Genomic DNA, 20,159 nt, shown 5'->3' on the forward strand with positions numbered 1-20,159 from the left:
CTGACAATTGTCTTGCAGGTATGTAGAGACCTTCACCAGATGTACCTGTCATCTCCCGAGCTCCAATATATTGTTGAACTCGGTGGTCAACAATTGCTTCCTGTCGATCTCCCTCTCGATAATCACACTCCTACTATCTCAGAGCGTTTGCAACTCCTGAGGGACAGAGCTCACGCATGGTTCAAATTGAACACTCAACCTGTCGAACACGTCGATGTCTCAAACAAGTACATCATGAAACTTACAGCCATGTCAAATGGACATTTCTGCCTCATGGACGACCCGACCCTGCATCATAATGACTATCCGAGTCTACGGGGTCAGACCATCTTCAAGATCTTTCCGATACTACAAGAGCCCTCACAGCAAGTGTTTGATCGTGTATGGCATTCAGACACACTGTCCTCAGTTTGTGCATCGAATCTGCTGCGACGTGAAGACTTACATCGTCGAAGGACCCATGACGAGTCCAGCGAGTTGTGGTCGAGGCTTTGGGCCTGGAATGGTCTGTTGGAGGAGGTAATTGCAAGATGACCGTGACATGCAGTCAGCGTGAGAACATGATAAGAGAACAAATTTCTTTCCTGTTGACACCCCTCTCGTCTCCGCTTTGCTCTGAGCGTTGTCTCCACGATGAACTGTGACTGTCTTCGAAGAAAGTCACGCAGTGCACGTCATCAGTGGCCCGCCAATTAATGACTAGTTGACTCCTGAGGCCTAATTCCCATACCGAGTCAGGAGTCAGGACCAACCATTGTTGCCTACCTCGTCCACACCCTGACTTCCGACAATTCCACTCAGGCCAGCGCATAAGTCTGTCCTTAAAGAACTCGGAGATTACACGAGGATGATGTTTATTCAAGGGATGCGGGAAGTCCATGAGACGCGAAAACGTGAGGCAGCCCAACGCCTTGAGATGGCACAAGAATGGCGACGAAGCAGAGTCAAGGTGAGTAATTAATCAGTTGTAAGCATATTTCAGATTTCATTCTTTCCCGACTACAGACATTTTATCGCCGTCTTGTCGACAAAGGTCTGATCGACGAAGATGGTGCGAAGAACTTACCAGATGACACCCTGGATTGCCCTATCTGCCCATCGAAGCAGACATCATGCAATATGTGCAGATTCATTTCCTGCGCCAACATTAATTGTCAAGCCTCCTCTACTATCCCCATCGTACGGTGTTTCAATCATCACGAGACGAAATTCTGTACTTCATGTTTGGAGTGTCCGGGCATTCTGCCTCGCATGGGCAAGTGTCCTATATGCGCAAACTGCTTCTGTTCAGCTGAGCTTGAGTGGTGCGTCGGGCGCCCGGTTTCTAATGGCGACACACGCGGAACCGAACCTTCCTCACCAGTTATCGAACCTTCCTCACCGATCACCAATTTAACCCGCTCACACCCAGCGCGTCCCTTATTTTGCCGGACTAGTCGTTGTATAGAGGAAAGTAAAGCGACCGGAAAAAATGGCGCTCGTTGTAGCAATGAAGATTGCTGGTATTACTGGCAGCTCCACATCAGGACTTGCCCTGATTGTATCACACAAGATGATTTCACGTGTCCATGTGGTGGATACTGGGCTTGCGCTGACTGCACGTTGTTCGCTGCAACATGTGCCCCTGAAACGACCTATGCGTGCCCTGGGTGTGGCCGGCGTTTCTGCTGTGCGTGCTCATATGTCGGAGCTTGCGAGCTGTGCTCACGTGGGGGGCTCTGTGACGACTGTAAGGGGCATGAAGAAAATATAGGAGTGAAGCAGACCGTTTTCAGGTGCCAAGGCTGTGGATTTTATCTGTGCGAGGAATGCGCTGGTATTGATGAGAAATCGTGTTGCGAATACGACAGAAGTGTTTGCAAGCTCTGTCGACACGACGATATGAAAACACTGACGAGCTTGTTTTGGGGTTTCATCTCTGCATCATAGAAAAATTAGATGGAACCGTAACTATGTGCGTCATGAGGGAGCAGACCAAATATAATATAATCATGATGTGGGCGAAAGATAACAAAAATCCGAAGAGTTCGGTAATTTTGGGAAGACCTTTGTTTTGAAGTTCACCGGCAAGCATGCGGAGAAGGTTTCGTCGGTAAGCGCGTCAAACTATTTGATATGTCTCCGGTGGTAGCATCTGAGATTCAGACTTCAGTGTCACTCACACTGACGATATAAGACCATATGTGACTCACTATGCCCGCTATCATATCTTCAACACACTTGCAATACTCCATACAATGATGTGTTCGTCAGTTCCTGTTGATAATTTGGGGAGTACGATACCGAGTACGCCTCACAGCCTACTTGTAGAGATCCGAGGACTGATTCGCCCGTCTCCCACTGTTACACACATACCGTATCGTCCGATGATGCACTTGCAAATGTCTCGTTGTCTGGTACGAATACGATGCTCCAGACATGGAAGGAGATCGGTACTCTTTGCTTCGTCAATTTCCCAGACCAGGATCCGTCCGTTCTACGCTCCACTCACAAACCAGCGCTCATTGGGGGGGGGGGGGGACGCTGCCACTGTTCAAACTGTGCCATGGTGACCCAACAAGGGCTTCCCCACTTGTTGTCCTGTGTCCAAATCCCACATCCAAAGATTCTCATCACCAGAACCAGCAACGAGGAGACAGGAATCGGGGACGAGAGCTACGCTGTCTATCCAGTCTTCGTGGCAATTAAGCGTCACTTCTCGCCTTCGTGAGTAGTGGTTTCTACCGCCATTATTCTGTATCTTGTTCAGCAGGAGCGAGGAACACGCACTTACATGCTCTCTATACACGTGGCTGCTGAGCCCTATATTTCTGCCTTGCTGTAAACACTTGGTTGCTTGAAACTTTCTTGCTCATGGCCTCCGTCCATGATTCAGTATCCCCCAAACCTGCTGCTGTCAAACGGGAGGATAAGTTGGCATTGCAGTGAGTTACAGTCTCGCTAAACTCACCTGTGATGCAACGTCACTGCGTGATTGCTTTCTGTCAAATGCTGAAAATAAGTACAGCACCGAATCCTGTAGGTATACCATGTACATTTCACAGCAGGCAATACCAGGCACCATGACCACTTGCGCTCTCTTCGGGATGTCATATTAGCTTACTTGATTTCTCAGATGACAATAAAGCCATACCTGGGATGCCTTCTGAGCCTCCCGCACCGCTGGAAACACCATTATGACGTGTGTTATCTTTGTCACAACGCCATACAGCTCGGGCTGTAGCCCAGATCCCCCTGAGATCATACCCCGAATCCTGAACATCGCCGTTTTTTATTGGTCGTGTGCACCTTGGGGTAATGATATGCCGCTCAGCAGTTCACAAGCCCATTCCTCTTTGGCATCGTGCGAACAGCCGCGGCTCGTGCGCGCATGGCCTTCAGCACTGCAAAATTCTGCATTTAAACATCTCACGAGAGAAGATCTGGTTTCACATTCGCTGGTGCTTTGAAGCGCGAGAGGAAAGCCGACCGCGGCGACCGGTCAATTCTCGGAATTGCCATGCGAATGATGGGTTTGGATATGATATTTCAAGAGATTTTATTGGCTTGGATGTGTAGAAATGACGATCAGGGCAGAGAGCTGCGAATATTTGAAGTTGCCGGTGTTTCAGACAGAATGTTCTGGAGGAGTCATGATTACAACAAACTTGTAAACTTTAACTTTCAAATTCTTACAGTCGTCGCTACTATATTGGTCTGTTCATCTTTGAACACAACAGCCTCTGATCTCTTTTTTTATTATAACCAAAATCCGAGCAAGATGGTCATGCCAAGTTCTACCGCAAACTGGCACTGGAAAAATAAAAACGTCACTTCATGGGCAAAGGAATGGTTCGAGCGAGAGCTGACGGCTATCGTGATCGAAGGAACAGAGGGAAACGTCACGATTTCTTCTGTGAGGATTGAAGATGGTGATGTCGAGCTCGGTCAGCGCAAGTCAAAGTATGCATCCTGTTCTCTCTGCATTTTGTGCATTCATGAAGAGATCATTTCAGGTTGATCACGATATACGACATTCAAATGAAGGTAGATTGGCGAGGGGCCACGAGTGATGGGACAGATGTAGCTGGAAAACTCAGTATCCCAGAAGTCTCGCATGAAATCACGCTGGATAAGCTGTCGGACTATGTTGTATGTTTCTCAATACCCGACGCGAAGATCGTGAAGTTGAAGTGTTTTAATCGCAGTATGACTGGACACTGGACACTGCTTCTAGTCCTGAAGTCAATGCGCTCTTCGCTTTCGTCAAGACACGTCTCCCACCTGCTCTCGAGGCCAAGTTTGCCGAGTTCCCTGTAGCGCTCATCGATACCCATGGAAAGGATCTTACTGTCAGCGGGCAATCTAGCCTCCCGGGTACACCACCTCCTTCTACCGAGGCAACTGCTGCGACGGCCTCATCAGCCTCTACGACAGTTCCAAAACCCGCCCCCGTCAAACAATCTCAAACTAACATTAACACGTCCAGTGTGGTTAAGGAGGCGACGTTTATGGCCGCTTCAGACGATCTCTTCGGACTCTTTACGGACGAAAGGAGAATTCCTTCGTGGACCCGTGCACCGGCTCAGGTAATTCGGGAGCACGTCCATAAGGAAATCAGGCTGATATGGTTGCTTTGGTAGTCTGCAGCGCAAGCAGACACTGAGTACTCGTTGTTTGGTGGTGGTGTCAAGGGAAAGTACGTGTCACTGACGCCAGGCAAGGAGATTGTGCAGACTTGGGCTTTGCAAAGTCCTACGTGGCCATCAGGTCGGATATTCTTCTTCCTTCGTGTTATCTCAGAAGCGCCTGAATCTTATTGTGCCAGAGCACTTTGCAACACTGACAACGACTTTCGAGCAGTCGTCTGATTCGACGAAAGTGACGTTTACTCTTGACGGTGTGCCGAAAGGCATGGAAGACGAACTCACGAGGAATTTAGAGGGATACTAGTACGTGCGCGTCTTTGGGAGTGCTTTCATGCACTGACTTTTTTCCAGCATACACGGTCTCAAATCTATTGGGTACGTACAGCTCATATCCTACACCAGACCTTTATCATCATCCACCCGTTCTCTTACTGGCACTCCTTCCAAACCTACGAGTTCTGCTTCATCAGCTGCGACGGCTCTAGGGATAGCCGTGGTGGTCCTTGTCGCGGCGTTCACCCTACCTTACCTCTCAGTATCTCCGATCACCTTGCGTTCTTCTGCGAAATAACGTTATTTGTATACTGATAATGCTATGCTTCTGTGCTTTTGGTTTTGATACAGGTTGGGCACAGTTCTCTGAACGAGTCGCTTCGCGCGGTGAAAGGAAAGGAAATGTCACTGAGTGTACCGTAGGTCATAGAGGGTGTGTCTAGGTGATCAAGAAGAAGAAATGTGCGGTGTAGGAGGATTTATAGAGTAGAACGAAGCGTGGAATGATGTATAGAATTGGCAGAAATGGATACATTTCGAGTCTTTTGTGGATTTAGAAGCGGTGCCAGTAACACGTAAACTCGGACCTCGGACCCCGATATGAACAATTTTGGTTCTCGGTTGGCCCTCGGTTTGGTTGGCCGTTCTTCGTCTTGACCTTCTCGTCGTCGTTTGCACCACCAACTCTTTACATACTTTTCCCTCAATCCACATTTCATTTCGAAGCTATGGCTGCAGCAACTGTCGAGGAAATCCGTGCGACGTCTTATGTCGGTTTCGACTCTATCACGCAGCAGATTGAGCACAAGCTCTTGAAACGTGGTTTCCAGTTCAATGTCATCGTTGTTGGTGAGTCTTATGGTTGTTAATGTATCTACGGGGTTGAATGAAACGTGTGGCGGCTAGGACAAACTGGTCTTGGGAAGTCGACGCTGATCAACACCATCTTTGCGTCGCACCTTATTGACTCGAAGGGTCGGTTGGAGTCGAACGAGCCTGTTCGGCAGACCACTGAGATTCAGGCTGTCTCGCATGGTCAGTCAACGTTTTCCGAGTCGTGCAGAGCAGTATTCACGTCACGGTTCCACTAGTTATTGTTGAAAATGGCGTTAAATTGCGTCTCAACATTGTTGACACGCCTGGGTACGGCGACCAGGTCAACAACGAGAACTGGTAGGTTCCTTTACGCGTGTTTTTGGACTGTCGATGATAGGTGTCGTGCAGTTGGGATCCTATTGTGAAGTACATCAAGGACCAGCATAGTGCGTATTTACGCAAGGAGTTAACGGCCATGCGTGACCGGTATATCCTGGACACGCGTATCCACTGCTGTCTGTACTTCATCAGCCCAACGGGACATTCGCTTCGTGCCATTGACGTCATTGTGATGAAGAAGCTGAGTGAGGTTGTGAACGTCGTGCCTGTGATTGCGAAGGCGGACAGCTTGACCTTGGAGGAGAGGGTTGCGTTCAAGCAGAAGGTCGGTGAGATCTTATGAACCTTGGTTCATTGGCTGACCGAATTGAAGATTCGCGCGGAGCTTGTGTACCACAACATTCGTTTGTATCCCTTCGATACAGATGAGACTGATGAGGAGGAAATTCAGTTGAACGAATCAATCAGAGTACGTGTGTTTGTATTGAAATCTGATTGGTGCTGAGACTCTTTTTAGAGCGTGATTCCCTTCGCTGTCGTCGGCTCTGAGAGGAGTGTGATTATTGACGGCAAGTCTGTGCGGGGCCGGAAGAACCGATGGGGCGTGGTTAATGTCGAGGATGAAAACCACTGCGAGTTCATGCACCTGCGAAACTTCCTCACGAGGTTTGTGGCACATGCCGAATATTCCGGAGCCGCATTCTCACCGTGGCGTATTACAGGACACACCTGCAAGATCTAATTGAGACGACAGCCCAGATCCACTATGAGGCTTTCCGTTCAAAGCAATTGCTTGCTCTCAAGGAGGGTGTACAGCAAAGACCGCCCACCAACCAATAGAGCACATTATTCTCCTGGTTGCGATTGGTATGAGTGGCAGTGTTTGAGATTAAAATATCAAACTAATGAAGCACAGGAAAATGCAAACCATTGATACCCTGTTGGTTCCGTACTAGCTTTTGCGTTCGTTTGTTTTCCAATGGATTTTTTACTAGTTGTTGCGTTACTCGCCTGCACGTTCATTTTGCGTTCTAGTAATCTCATACCTTAATATATAAGCGATTTTCTTGCGTCATATGCATTATTAAGTAAAAGGTTTTACATAAATAAGTCCTTGCCGAGGCCGCCGTTCCGTAAAATTACCTGCGTATTGGGTTCAGCCAGCACTCCAAGGTAAGAGAGGGAGGGGGCCCGACTCTCATGGTCAGCGCTCAGGCCTCAGGCACCAGCAAATTAGTTTGAAACTAAACAGAGGGGAATCAACGGATCTGAGGCGTGGGTCAGCCACAGTTGTCATCAATGAATAATCAGTCATCGGGCGCTGCTTCGGCAAATAGTACGTATACACTATGACTCTATAAACAAATCCCTTCTTTCCATTAATACTACTCCTCCTCCTTCCTCCCTTCTCAGAGTCCAGGTGCTCATATGGCAAAGTATCGCTCTAGCGTTACTGCCTTGTACAACAAAGTTGTCAACTTCAACGTAGAGTCTTTATTCTCCCGCCATCCTGGCCCGGGCATACCTCGGACTGTCTTCTTCAACCAGAATCTCCCAGATGGCTACTTTGATATAAAGGGCAAGCCAAAGAAAGAGCATATCTACCCCACTAACCAGGTCATCTCATCCAAGTACACAATCATAACATTTCTGCCCAGAAACCTCCTAGAACAGTTCAGGCGAATAGCCAACATGTATGTCTCCACTTTTTGCACCGCCTCACTCACTCCAATGACTGACCACATTCTGCAGTTTCTTTGCATTCATAGCCATTCTGCAGTTCTTTCCCGAATTCTCCACCATCTCTCCAGGTCTCGTAATAATACCCATCCTTATCGTCCTTAGCATCACCGCTATAAAGGATGGCTACGAGGACGTCAAACGACATCAGTCAGACCGTCACGTCAACCATTCGCAGGTTCGCGTCCTTGCCGGTGGCGATTGGGTTAACCCGAATTTGAATGGTAGAAAAAGTCGGACCTTCGTCAGGGGTATCGTCCCAAGACGCCGTCCAAAGCGGAGAGACGTTGAGGCTGGTAGTGCAACCAAACAGGATCCTGATATCGAGTACGACCGCGCGGATTCCATGGAGGAGGTTGAACATCATATGTTTGGAGATGCCGGCGAAAATATTAGGCCCCATTGGCACAAAACCATGTGGGAGGATATCCGGGTTGGCGACTTTGTCAGAATCATGAACGATGAGCCTATTCCGGCTGATCTCCTCATATGCGCCACCTCCGAGGACGAGAACGTGGCGTTTGTCGAGACAAAGAACCTTGATGGAGAGACGAATCTCAAGTCCAGAAACGCATGTCCTGCCCTTACTGACCTCCACACTGCCGCCGCTTGTGTTTCCACACTCAACCCATTCACTATCGACTGCGATCGACCGGATACGAACATGTACAGGTTCAATGCTACTGTTACTCGCAATGGAGAAAAGTCCTCAGTGGACGTGCAGACGGTTCTTCTTCGCGGCACGGTACTCCGGAACACAGACTGGGTCATCGGTGTTGTTCTTTTCACTGGCACTGAGACCAAGATCGTCCTGAATTCTGGTGGCACGCCCAGTAAGCGGAGTCGAGTCGAGAAGCAGATCAATCCCCAGGTGTAAGTCTTTTCCATCTTGGGTCTCTTCTGTACCTGACACATGATGTTCTTCCAGCTTGGCGAATCTAGCTATTCTGGCTATTATGGCAGTCGTATGTGGCATCGCGGATTCCCAGATCGAAGCCGTGCAATACGCAGAGGGTGCCCCTTGGCTATACGGCGATAACGTGTCTAATGATAACCCAAGGATTAACGGACTGATCACTTGGGCATTTGCGCTGATCACGTTTGTGTTCATGATCCCTTCTTCTATTCAAAACTGATCGATCATCACAGGTTCCAAAACATTGTACCCATATCCCTGTACATCTCAATAGAGTTTGTGAAGACGTGTCAGGCGCTCTTCATCTACTTTGACTACGACATTTTCTACGTAAAGAAGAACCAACCGACCATTGCCCGAAGTTACAACTTGTCCGATGACCTTGGGCAGATAGAGTACATATTTTCTGACAAGACCGGTACTCTGACACAGGTGCGCTTGCTGTGGCTCATCTGCATCCCCGTTTAACATTCCTTGTAGAATTCTATGGTCTTCAGAGAGTGTTCCATCGCAGGAACGGTCTATCACGGTGATCCTGAAGAGGATGAGGACGAAGACATCAAGAAACCCTTAGGGAACAGTACAGATGTCCTTCGTGAAACCAGCAACGACTCCTCCTATGCTTCGACCTCCGTACGTGGGGATGATCCTACCGTCCCATCTGCTGCGGATGCTACCGCCGTCAAACTCTCTAGTGGCGTCCTCAGGCATTTCAGGGACGAGCGCCTCTCCCAAGATCTCGCACGTGCAGTAGAAGCCGAACCAGATTCAGAAAACGCTGCTCAGGCGCGCTCGCTTAATGGATTTTTTTCCGTCTTGGCACTTTGTCATACTGTTCTAACCGCTGTCGACCCTGCAACAGGCGCTATCGAGTACAAAGCACAATCACCTGACGAGGCTGCCCTCGTCCAAGCCGCCGCGGACGTCGGGTTTATCTTTCGCGGACGTGAGAAGGAGATTCTGCTTTTGCAAACTCCTTTCTCGAAGGAGACAGAGCGGTATGAACTGCTTAATATTTTGGAGTTCACGAGCGCACGGAAGCGGATGAGCGTCATCATCAAGAAACTGGATGAACAAGACGGGAGACTGTTCTTGCTTACGAAAGGCGCGGATAACGTCATCTTTGAGCGGCTGAAGGCTGGTGGAGATGATTGGAAACGAACGACTGAGGCACATCTGGAGGACTTTGCGAATGCTGGATTGAGGACGTTGACTTTGGCATACAAGGTTATTCAGGGTAAGTTAAATTTAGCTCGTGCTCCTACTTTGCTAAAGGGTTTATCCAGAGGATGAATACGAGGCCTGGTCTGAACGTTATCATGAAGCCTCTACTGCCCTGGAGGACCGTGAAGACAAGATCGAGGCAGTTTGTAATGAAATAGAACAGGACCTGCGACTTCTTGGTGCCACTGCCATCGAAGATCGACTCCAGGATGGTGTGCCAGAAACGATCGCTGATCTCAAGGTCGCGGGAATTAAGGTCTGGGTTGCTACCGGTGATAAGCTCGAGACTGCCATCGGTACGTATTCATTCGCTTTTTCAGGGTCTGTCTGACAAATCTTCGATACAGCTATCGGGCGCAGTACGAATCTCATCGCTGAGGACTCCAATATCATCATCATCCGCGGTAGCGACCGCCCGGTTGAACATCAAATGATTCAGGCAGTGGAGGAATTCTTTCCAGACAGCGGCATTCTTGATGAACGTGGTATTGCGTCTAAATCACCTTCAACAGAATCGACCAGCGCCTTCCCCATGCGGCGGCTAAGCTTGGGGGTCCGTGATATTGTCGGAGACGACAACGGTAATCGACCTGGGGGATTCGTGCTTGTCATTGACGGTGCTGCGCTGGACCACGCCCTTCCGGACGACGACAACAAGGCTCTTCTTCTCCGTCTTGCTACGCAATGCGAGGGCGTCATATGTTGTCGTGTTTCTCCGCTGCAGAAAGCACTTGTGGTGAAGATGGTCAAGGATGGTCTTCACGTGATGACCCTTGCTATTGGTGATGGCGCGAACGATGTCAGCATGATTCAGGCTGCGGACGTTGGTGTCGGCATTAGTGGTGAGGAAGGTCTGCAAGCTGTCAACTCGTCAGACTATGCTATTGCACAGGTGTGTGATTTGGTTCAGTCTTGGACATGTCGCTCATGATAAAATAGTTTCGGTTTCTCAAAAAATTGCTCCTTGTCCACGGTCACTGGTCTTATGCTCGTAACGGGATCATGTTAGTTTGTTCATCTGTGCTTGATACTGGTCCTGACGCTTTTCGACTATAGGATTGTCAACTTTTTCTACAAGAATATTGTGTGTATCGGCGTTTTGTGGTGGTTCCAGATCTATTGTGGCTGGAGTTCAGCTTAGTGAGCCATGCACTGGTCTCAATCTTGCATAGCTGCTGACTTTTTTTCAAAGCGCATTTGAGTATACTTACCTGTTATTCTGGAACTCGTTCTGGACGATTGCTCCTGTCCTCGGAATTGGTCTGTTTGATCGAATAGTTGGTAAGATCTCATCACTAGACATACGAGCTATTTCTAACGAATTGCACAGATGCCGATGTTCTGATGGCCTTCCCTGAACTGTATCGGTATGGTCGCGAACGGACTTGGTTTTCTATGAAATCGTTCCTCATCTACATGCTCGATGGAGTCATACAGGTACGTTACACCTTTCCTTGGGTCGTATCACCCCCCTGACATCCATGCAGTCTGTTCCTATCTACTTTATCATCACCTATACATACTTCACGACTACTTCTCGGACTGATGGATACGGCATCGAATTGTATGAGTATTCAACGGTAAGCTTTGTTCATTTAACTAAATGTTTTGTTATTGATGGTAATCCTCGGCAGACCATGGTTTTTGCCACCGTTATAGCTGTCAGCTTGTTCAATGGCCTGAACACAAATGTCTGGACTGCCTGGGTCTTCTTTGCTGTCTTCATCGGTATCATTATTCTCTTGATATTCACGGTAAGTTCCTAGCGCTCTTCCTGTCATCTATGAGACTGACGTCTCCACAGGCTGTCTACAACGCAATCAGCCCGGGATGGACAGTGACTAACGTCTATGGCAACAATTACTACCTGTTCACATCCGCCTATTTCTGGTTGTGTCAACCCCTCGTCATCGCCATCGCTCTCCTTCCACGATACCTCTATCGCGCATGGCAATTGGGGTATGCGCCTGGGGACCTAGAGATGCTACGCTACATCCGGAAGACACGGCCCGATCTTGACATGGCAACACTCCGAAGTGAATCGACGCGCTCCAAACCATATGCGTCTTCAAGGCGGCGTACATCCTCACACATGTCACGAGCGTCGATTGCTTGTTCCAGCGTCGATAATCTATCATTAGATCTACGGATGGCACAAGATCCGCGCGGTGCAAGCCGAACAGACATGTCCACTGGTATTCGCTCCGTATACCGCGGATTCGACTTCGCGACTGAAGAAGGTGGCGTTGCAATGCGACGCATGCAGACCAATCTGTCAGAGCGGAGGCAGAGTAGCCGCAACCTGCCTTCAATACGGCAGAGCCCGCCGAAGCGCAGCCTACGTCTGTTCTCCTCTCTGCGTCGCAAAACTACTCTCAAGAAGGATGATTGATGATACTTTTCGATTTGCATGCCATGGTTTGCTTCTTTACATTTTATTCATCATTCATCGCATTGTGCTGCTACTCATCTCCCCCCTTATTCCCACTCCACGTGTATGGTCATACTCACTGTATTCCTCTTCCTCACCCACTATTTATGACACAGGGTTATCTAAACACCTCGACGACGACACACCCGATGAACATACAAATATCAGAATTACTAATACACTATATACTGTGATGTAAATGAAACAAATAAAGATAGGGTAAAAATAACATGATTTTCAAACATCGGGACTGTCGCTGTTCTGCAAGAACTTGATCTTCTTCCTGGGGCTAGGGGTGGTAATAATGACTTCGGCAATGAGCTTGCGCTTCTTGGACAAATGCGGAGGAGTTGACGTTGACGGTTCAATAACGGTAGTTGCAGGCATACAATTCGGCGTTCCAGGGTGTGCAGAGGATCGTGAGCGAGTAGAGTGTTTAGAAGAAGTTCCTTCGTCTTGGTCGTCGTCCATGCGCACGGGTGCAACGGGCAAAGCATCAGCGTCATCCTCAGATTCGCACATGCGCTGCACCTCATATTCTTCGTCGTCGGATTCAACAATATCCTTGGCTTTGCCTCGCCGCTTCTTAGTGCTTCCCTTTGACTTCCCCTTCTTCGCCGTCTTGTTTTCATCCCCTTTACCCTGCTCGTATACTGAACACAACTCCACAGCTGTTCCGGCTCGGAGAAGGACGTCGATCCAGAGCTGTAGCGTTTATGAATGTCAGCTGAGATACGTGCCCGGGAACTCGCTGACATTGACCTTTTGATTTTCCTGAAGACTATCACCTGGGCCCTTAACCTCGACGAACTTGCATTTTCCTGTATCCGCATTCCACAAAAAGAGATCTGGACCGCCGGAACAGCGCCCAGCATAATCTTCACAAAAAATATGACATATCACAGACAGCGCTGTTCCGCCAAGACACTATAACTGCGTCAATTACCAGCCTTCCCACAGCGGAATTCAAACTCACACGGACTATCTTTACAATCTCCCCTTCCTCTACCAATTCCCAATCTACACCTACGCACCATGTCTTGCGTGCTCTATGCTCTGCTTCTACTCGGTTCACAATTTCCTCTCCTCGTCCATCCTCGAGTTCCTTGAGCCTTGTTTCGATGGGATCTCGTCGAGCATGATAGAATGCGTCTTCTGCGATATCCAACGGTGCAGTCTGGAAAGGGGTCTCGAAGGCACCGGGGATGGGGAGGAAGATGATATCCCAGAAGAGGATACCAAAGAGGGTAGTGATGATTCTAGTTTCTGAGTGTATGCTGCGGAATTGAGCGATCATAAGGGTGGAAGGCGAGAAAGGCGAGAGATAGACATACCCTTTGAACCCTTGGTCTTCGTACCATTGAAGTGCGAGTGTCTCGACATTCACTTCTAGGTTATCTCGTCCAACCCAGATGGACTTTCCTTTCTCCTCTTTCCGTTCCCTTGCCTAGGAACAGGTCAATATTTGGTTTCTCATCCAGAATACGAGAACTTACCTCAGCTTTGATCGAGACAGGCGTCGCATCTACTTTTGTCACGCCAGGCTTTTTCGGCGACAAAAATTTAGTGATGTCTCCTGCTTGAGTGATAGAGACTTTTGGTTTGGCATTGTCATTGATGTTCCGCCCGGAACGGTCGAGTTTTAAACTCCCTGCACGGTGGCGCACGCGCACTCCTTCAATGGAGACCAACACAAGAGGTTGGAGGTTCCATTCGCTCGTATGCCGATCTGCAGGCTCAACTTTAAGCTTTTTTTCAAGAGCTGTCAGGCGACGGTCAAGTTTGGGGCGAAATACTATCCGGTAATCAGTCAGGACGCAACAAACATTAGCTTCAGGATCCCAACCCACCAATATGTGTATCATCATCTTTAAGAGCATCGAGGCATGCCGAAAGCGCGTCATCATATCTGACTACATGTTTCTCTAGGATCAGCGCCCGGCGCTCGTGCCATCTCCCCCGTCGTCCACGACGCCACCGCCTCTGCGCAAGCAGGGACTCGAGAACACTGAGTTCATATTCGTGTTCCCCGAGAATGCCGAGCGCATGCGCGCCTTTACAAACGAGGCGAGTTAGGACGTGCCCTACAAAAAAAGTTAAGTAAGTGGGTGCATGTGGTGGATGGAATATACACACCGCTCTCAAACCTCTCTAATCCATACCCTCTCTCTTCCCCCTCAAGACCACCTTCATCCTTCATCTTTACTAGAGCCTGCCAGTGCGGATACACTTCCTCGAAAATTTCCTTCACTAGTCGTGCCCTATGCACACGCACGGAGTCTGGTTTCTCAGTGTTGCCAGACACACCAGATCTGGATTGCGGCCTGCCCTTGCTACTTGAAGCAGGTGTTGCAAAGGTGTTTGATACAGGGGTCTGCACAGTCTTCGTAGAAATTGGTGTCTGTGGTGCTCCAGGTGCAGCACTTGGTGTTACTGGTGTCTTGAATCGAAGCTCATCCGTGGCTGGAGTCTTAAATTCCCTCTCAGCTCCCACTGCTGCAAAGTTCCCGGCGAACATGGCATCTACAATTTCTTCCTGCTCAAGCGCTTGTTCGTAAGCGAGAAGGGCATCACGTGTAGGCCAGATGTCCTTCGTACGTGTGGAGGCTATGTTTGCATAGGAGCGCTTCTTAAACCGTGAGAGCAGGGAGGGCAGAAGAAGAGCTTGGGAGGATTGAGTTCTATATGATAAGTTAGACTGTGGTATAGAGAAACGAAAAGGCACAAGAAGGTGCAGGGGGAGAAGAAGAGACGCACAGCCTGAAATATATTATGTTCGCCCGCCTCACGAACCGATGAAAGCTCTCATGTACACGCACACACTTGCCCAGTGTACCGAGAACAATATCGCGCAGTCGTTTCTGGGCTGTCTCGCGACCAAAAGGGAGGGTAGTTTGTCGAAAAATGGCTGGTGATGATGTAAAAGTTGCAGGAATTTTGGATGTCGATCGGATCTTGGACGTCGTCATAGCACAGGCGAATGATGATATTAGTGTCGACTGCGTGCAAGAACCTCTTAAAAGAGCGTGTATCATTTCGGACTGTATTTGCGGAGATTCAGAAGATCAGGCTAGACGTGACAAGGACTTGAGGACACACTTTTGAACTAGCTTTGACACGCATCTGCTTTGCGATGCAGCGTAGTTCGTCAACTCTAAGGCACTCGAGGAGGGTAGGAAGGTCCATTTGAGACTCGTCCTCTGCTAGAATGACTCCGGGCTCTGGGAGTGTTTCGACGTGGTTCATTTTGGTGTCAGCCATAGGAAGGTCTTCGAGTTTTATAGAAGAGGGACCAGCAAGAGCGTTTGCAGCAGAGAGTGTTGCATCTAAAGGTATTGGGACTTCCTCGGTCTTGATAATAAGGGGTGTAAGTGGTGTGGGTTGATACAAGTGCGGTGCAAGTATTTCCTGAGGTTGCAGAATGCGTGAAGGCAGGGAACGTGGTGCATCTGTGAGGTCTATTATTTCCCTCTCCTCTACGCTCATCTTGACGGCCTCTTCATCTATGGTGTCTACTTTGACTTGACCTGGTACAAAGCATATCTCGTTGATAGCTTGAATAAGCCCTTCTTTGCTACCTATTTCAGCTTCATATTTGAGGGAGTCTAGACGGTGCCATGCATTGAATTTTCGTAAAAGAAGCTTCGTCATAAGAAACTTTGCATTTGCTATTTATCACTGAGTTTAGCTCATGAGGTTATGGAAAGTAAACATACGCGAAAGTCTGTCATATCTCTGGAAGTAATCAAGTTCTGGAAGGTCAAATAAATGTGCCTCGGTCTCTATCAAAGTCCCGAGCATGTCTGAGAGTGCGTGTATTTAGCATGCTTGAAAATGAAATCTTGATACATGACACACCTTCAAAAAGTCGGACATATACATTGACCTTCTTGTCAGATGCGTCTCCTGTCTCCTGATCGTGGTTCAAGTTGCAGAGCTCTCCCAGGCGCTCACCTTCACATATTTCGGTTTCGTACGAGTAGTCGCCTTCAATTTCGCCACCGGAGAATATGAGTGTACTAACTGAGTCCGCTTTTGGTGAACTTGGGCTCATTGTCGGGGTTGATGTGCATGATTGAGGCGTGTTGATGTCTTGCAGTATCGCGATCACGTGGGTGTTACCATCATAATTCGGCACTAATGAGACTCGGATGTACCGCCTCGCGATGTGAAAACCATGAGAAGCTAGGGACTCTGCATGTCCCCACCGGCGATTATTTGCAAGTGACTACTGTGACTAGTATACCAAACAGCAAGGAAAACTCGGTAATAGACCCATTCGTCTGCAAGTGCAGGATGACTCAGTGGAGATGAGCATGTTGTCCAGTCACGGATCTATCGCATTGTCCTGCCGACACCATTGGTCAATACCCGTTAGTATCTGGATTGAAGACTACATTTCATTGTTGTATAAGCCACTCGTGTGCGTGCGGGATTCAGACTCCTGACGGAGAGTTTGTCTATACCCTTCTCCACTGTGCAGATTACACCCGGGTATGCGCTTACCACGCGCCAGAGGACAAGCGCTCAAGGCCCCACGCTTCCGAGTATTTGTAGGTCTGCGTTGATGACGAGGATGTCACGCAAGCGGCTCTGGAGATTTCACCCCGTAAATGAAACATTGGGGCAATGGTTCGAGTTGGCGAATGGCGTACTCAGTGAAGCTCTATTGTGAAGCTTTGGTTGTTGGGGGGGGGGGGGGGCCGTGTTTGAAGGAAATGGGGAGTTAACAACTCAATGTAGTAAGTATTGGGTTTGTGATCGTGTTGGCCGTCACTGAAATTCGTCGGTTATGTAAATACAATGTCAATTTCTCCATCATGCGTCGGTTTATACATCGTCCTCGAGACGTACAGAATCCGATTGGAGCACATCAAATTTTTGGAGAGAAGCGGAGCACTGGAAAAGATCATACAACATCCTACTAGCTACACTAGTGTATTGCGAAAGGGTATCATACAAACCAATACACCGGTCTACCCCCAAAAAATAACCTGAGGGACGCTCAGTATCCTCTCCTCAGCCTATCATTTTCTTCCCGCAACCTCTGATTCTCCTCCCTCAACTTTTTCACCTCCCCACCCCACTCCTCCATCTCCTGCCGAAGCCCGCGCCCCATTCGCAACATATCAACGTGCAGCGCTTTTATGTCTGCGTGGTTCTTGGTCTGCATGTCCACAATGAGCCCCCGGAAGAGCTCGTATGCACCGCTTGCCCCAGATTGCATAGGGAACGTGCCTGAGTTTCGCCGGAGTGGTGATGGAACCCAGGTCTGTGCCACGGGTCGGCGAGGGGAAACTTGCATTGAGAGCTTACGCTCGTGAGTCACTTGCGCCTCTTCTTCGTCTTCTTCCACGGCGTTTAATTCCTCGTACTTGCCAGCATCTTCCGCATCCACATTGACTTCTTTGTCCTTTCCCTTATCCTTACTTCCCCTGGACTTTGCAGTACCGATAACACTAAGGCCTGTGCTGCCCGTCTCTGTCCTCGTCCTCCCTACACTTGTTCTCACCCTTGGTTTCTGGGCTTCAACGACTATTCTTGCTGACTGTCTCTTTATGTCGGCTACGGGGGTTACGGGGTCTATCGGCAAATCCGGAGACGAGATTTCTGTGCGTGCATCCTCGTCTTCATCGGCAGGCGTCTTTGAGCGAGCGCTTTCCCTCGTCTTCGATGAAGAGATCGATATTGTCGACGGGGCGCGCTTTAACGAAGACCCTTTGGTTCTCGTGCCAACAGTTAAATTCGATGACGTCCTTGTAATCTCAGAACGAGTGGATGATCCAGAAGCAACCCTCGTCTCTCTCGTTTTATCTGTACGCATTGAAGCCAGTCTAGTGGAGATCGACTCAGCAGGGTGCGCATGGATACCCAAAAGCCTAGACTTTTGGGAAGATGCGGCCCGTGTATTCAATCGCATTGGGGTATCACTTGCATCATCAAAGATATTTTCCCGTGATGTAGACACACTACTGCGTAGTGCACCAGTTACTAGTTTTTGAGACGCATGTGTTAGCGCTCTCTACATGTATACCGCATAAAAGGTAACCCACTAGAACTTTCGGTGCTTCTGCCACCATGCGGTGATATAGGATTCCTCGATGGTGAGAAAGCACCTCGATTTGAGACACGCCTGGTCGGCGTACTGGTCTCTAAAAAATCCTGCTTCTTAGGTGTCCCAGCAATAGATGATTTTATTGACGAAATCCCATTCTTTCTCGGTACAGCAGCCGCCACAGGTCGGAGGGGAGAACGAACGTTTGAGGCTACTTTGGCACGAGCACGTACAGGAGAGAAGTTTGCTGATGGATTGGAAATACTTGGTTTAACAGCAGACGCAGAGGTTTTTAATCTTTTCTGCTTTTCTCGTTAGGTTGGGAAAGATAGCAAATTCAACCACTGTGTGCCAAAGATACGTACCTGAACAGCGAGACATAGTACTCCTTGTCCAGTCTCGCCCACAGAAACTCTCTTCATCTCCTTGTCCAGTTCTCTGAGATTGAGAATCCTCAGCCCATCCCGCATACCGAGGTAGATAACTGCACCCTCAGGTGAAAATGTGATCGAGGTAATGGGCTCCGAGGACAAGACTGTCTTGAATAACCTATGCCAAGGGAGTTAGTGCATAATGAGATAGAACATGTGCGTATGTACCCCTTATCCTTATCCAGATCAACAAGGCTAACGCTATCTGTGCTGGCAACAGCAACCAGCGTCTTGCTAAACGGGCTGCACGCGATGCCCACTACGTCCCGTCCAATGCTAATGGATTTTACAGGCGCGGAAGGCTTGTCTACGTCGTAAACCAGTATATCACGGCCGAGACCAAGAAGGAGGCGGGTTCGAACATGAGGATGGAATGTCATGGTGCTCACAGACCTGGGAGCACTTGTGGGGAGGGGGAGAGATTTATGTTTGGCAGGGGCGAGTAGATCGTGAATATGTACCCCATTTGAAGAGGCGGAAGCGATGAGCGTACTGTCGTTTGACACAACTAGCGCGGTAATCGTTGTTCCATGGGATTCGAGGGTTTTAAGTACTGTTGCTGATCCAGCTGCATATTCCAGCACAATCACCTTCTTCCCGACGCCCAGTACTAAATTTCCTGACGGAGTTACTGCCATAGTATTTATCTCGCTTTCCTCCCTGGATTGCACGTATATGGCCTTATCCAACCGACTTTTGGAGGTCATGAAGCGATCAATGCTAAAGGGAGAGGCGAGATAGAGAGATGAGTTATCGGGGGACCATGCTGATGCTAGATATTGAGATAGAAGAGGCTGGGTTATTGGAAGGAAAGATGGAGGATTCTTTAGAGTGACAGGAGAAGCCAATGCGAGGGCTGTCGTGGTGACCAAGGCAAGCATGTTGGTCGTGTTGTGAAGTTATCACTGGTTGATTTTCAAGGAGTGGTTGACAAGGAATGAAGGAGGACGTGCAAAGTTGTAACAGTTTCCTGGTATGACAAGTTGAATGATAAATATGTTATACAGAAGACTGATTAAACAACAATCCACGGTACGCAGGACGCGTCGGTCATGTGATACAAAACCCTCCGTCAGTCACATGATGTAAATAGCGCGAGTCTAATAATAGATTCGCTCTTGATGTTTTCGTCTACAGACTACCGTACTACCCGCAGGAGCCCATTAATGCAGTACCCATACGAACATACACCTCCATGTATGCAGTTCAGCGGGTCAAGATGATGGCACGCGTTTCTCGCTTGCCCAACTCGATAATACTATATTGATTGGTTGTCCATTCTAAGTACCTCCGCCCTCATCTCCCT

General features: G+C 48.7%; 6 protein-coding genes across 6 annotated transcripts; 4 read left to right on the forward strand and 2 right to left on the reverse strand.

The window, feature by feature from the left end:
* The first annotated feature begins 691 nt into the window (after positions 1–691).
* HD556DRAFT_579395 (uncharacterized protein) lies at positions 692–2,162 on the forward strand. The gene is made up of 2 exons (XM_041310996.1): positions 692–949; positions 1,006–2,162. The coding sequence occupies exons 1-2, from the start codon at positions 848–850 to the stop codon at positions 1,927–1,929; spliced, it is 1,026 nt and encodes a 341-aa protein (XP_041158875.1). The 5' UTR covers positions 692–847; the 3' UTR covers positions 1,930–2,162.
* Positions 2,163–3,656: 1,494 nt separating this feature from the next.
* Positions 3,657–5,488, forward strand: HD556DRAFT_1381728 (activator of Hsp90 ATPase). The gene is made up of 7 exons (XM_041303263.1): positions 3,657–3,942; positions 3,996–4,131; positions 4,188–4,568; positions 4,623–4,749; positions 4,808–4,931; positions 4,980–5,003; positions 5,253–5,488. The coding sequence occupies exons 1-7, from the start codon at positions 3,761–3,763 to the stop codon at positions 5,269–5,271; spliced, it is 993 nt and encodes a 330-aa protein (XP_041158876.1). The 5' UTR covers positions 3,657–3,760; the 3' UTR covers positions 5,272–5,488.
* Positions 5,489–5,540: 52 nt separating this feature from the next.
* On the forward strand, positions 5,541–7,131 carry HD556DRAFT_1381731 (Septin-type guanine nucleotide-binding (G) domain-containing protein). The gene is made up of 8 exons (XM_041303264.1): positions 5,541–5,750; positions 5,808–5,936; positions 5,993–6,074; positions 6,126–6,381; positions 6,430–6,525; positions 6,574–6,722; positions 6,779–6,923; positions 6,973–7,131. The coding sequence occupies exons 1-7, from the start codon at positions 5,630–5,632 to the stop codon at positions 6,894–6,896; spliced, it is 951 nt and encodes a 316-aa protein (XP_041158877.1). The 5' UTR covers positions 5,541–5,629; the 3' UTR covers positions 6,897–6,923; positions 6,973–7,131.
* Positions 7,132–7,484: 353 nt separating this feature from the next.
* HD556DRAFT_1482518 (uncharacterized protein) lies at positions 7,485–12,476 on the forward strand (the record flags this gene model as incomplete). Its single annotated transcript, XM_041308651.1, has 14 exons — positions 7,485–7,750; positions 7,809–8,669; positions 8,725–8,895; positions 8,946–9,144; positions 9,193–9,949; positions 9,999–10,232; positions 10,284–10,828; positions 10,876–10,940; positions 10,993–11,076; positions 11,129–11,217; positions 11,267–11,373; positions 11,424–11,516; positions 11,571–11,690; positions 11,741–12,476. The coding sequence occupies 14 exons, from the start codon at positions 7,485–7,487 to the stop codon at positions 12,326–12,328; spliced, it is 4,179 nt and encodes a 1,392-aa protein (XP_041158878.1). The 3' UTR covers positions 12,329–12,476.
* Positions 12,477–12,604: 128 nt separating this feature from the next.
* Positions 12,605–16,421, reverse strand: HD556DRAFT_1432715 (uncharacterized protein; the record flags this gene model as incomplete). The annotated part of the gene is made up of 11 exons (XM_041305153.1): positions 12,605–13,072; positions 13,156–13,245; positions 13,344–13,644; positions 13,702–13,814; positions 13,864–14,162; positions 14,218–14,451; positions 14,504–15,048; positions 15,157–15,275; positions 15,467–16,035; positions 16,084–16,170; positions 16,226–16,421. The coding sequence occupies 11 exons, from the start codon at positions 16,419–16,421 to the stop codon at positions 12,605–12,607; spliced, it is 3,021 nt and encodes a 1,006-aa protein (XP_041158879.1).
* A 688-nt stretch (positions 16,422–17,109) lies between these two features.
* On the reverse strand, positions 17,110–19,885 carry HD556DRAFT_1381736 (WD40-repeat-containing domain protein). Its single transcript, XM_041303265.1, has 4 exons — positions 19,022–19,885; positions 18,788–18,971; positions 18,421–18,724; positions 17,110–18,358 (listed from the first exon to the last, which is right to left on the reverse strand). Exons 1-4 carry the CDS (start codon positions 19,732–19,734, stop codon positions 17,373–17,375), a joined length of 2,187 nt encoding a protein of 728 aa, XP_041158880.1. The 5' UTR covers positions 19,735–19,885; the 3' UTR covers positions 17,110–17,372.
* Positions 19,886–20,159: the final 274 nt, after the last annotated feature.

Source organism: Suillus plorans, assembly GCF_016647745.1.
Source record: "Suillus plorans strain S12 chromosome Unknown HD556scaffold_38, whole genome shotgun sequence".
In the NCBI taxonomy this organism is placed as follows: Eukaryota; Fungi; Basidiomycota; class Agaricomycetes; order Boletales; family Suillaceae; genus Suillus; species Suillus plorans.

Coding starts and splice junctions, on each gene's coding strand:
- HD556DRAFT_579395 (XM_041310996.1), top strand. CDS start 848: ATGATGTTTATTCAAGGGATGCGGGAAGTCCATGAGACGCGAAAACGT. Junction 950..1,005: donor GGCGACGAAGCAGAGTCAAG/GTGAGTAATTAA, acceptor TCCCGACTACAG/ACATTTTATCGCCGTCTTGT.
- HD556DRAFT_1381728 (XM_041303263.1), top strand. CDS start 3,761: ATGGTCATGCCAAGTTCTACCGCAAACTGGCACTGGAAAAATAAAAAC. Junction 4,750..4,807: donor AAGTCCTACGTGGCCATCAG/GTCGGATATTCT, acceptor TTATTGTGCCAG/AGCACTTTGCAACACTGACA. Junction 4,932..4,979: donor AGGAATTTAGAGGGATACTA/GTACGTGCGCGT, acceptor ACTTTTTTCCAG/CATACACGGTCTCAAATCTA.
- HD556DRAFT_1381731 (XM_041303264.1), top strand. CDS start 5,630: ATGGCTGCAGCAACTGTCGAGGAAATCCGTGCGACGTCTTATGTCGGT. Junction 5,751..5,807: donor GTTCAATGTCATCGTTGTTG/GTGAGTCTTATG, acceptor TGTGGCGGCTAG/GACAAACTGGTCTTGGGAAG. Junction 6,723..6,778: donor CTGCGAAACTTCCTCACGAG/GTTTGTGGCACA, acceptor GGCGTATTACAG/GACACACCTGCAAGATCTAA.
- HD556DRAFT_1381736 (XM_041303265.1), bottom strand. CDS start 19,734: ATGCTTGCCTTGGTCACCACGACAGCCCTCGCATTGGCTTCTCCTGTC. Junction 18,972..19,021: donor GATCTGGATAAGGATAAGGG/GTACATACGCAC, acceptor CCCTTGGCATAG/GTTATTCAAGACAGTCTTGT. Junction 18,359..18,420: donor CAGAAGCACCGAAAGTTCTA/GTGGGTTACCTT, acceptor CTCAAAAACTAG/TAACTGGTGCACTACGCAGT.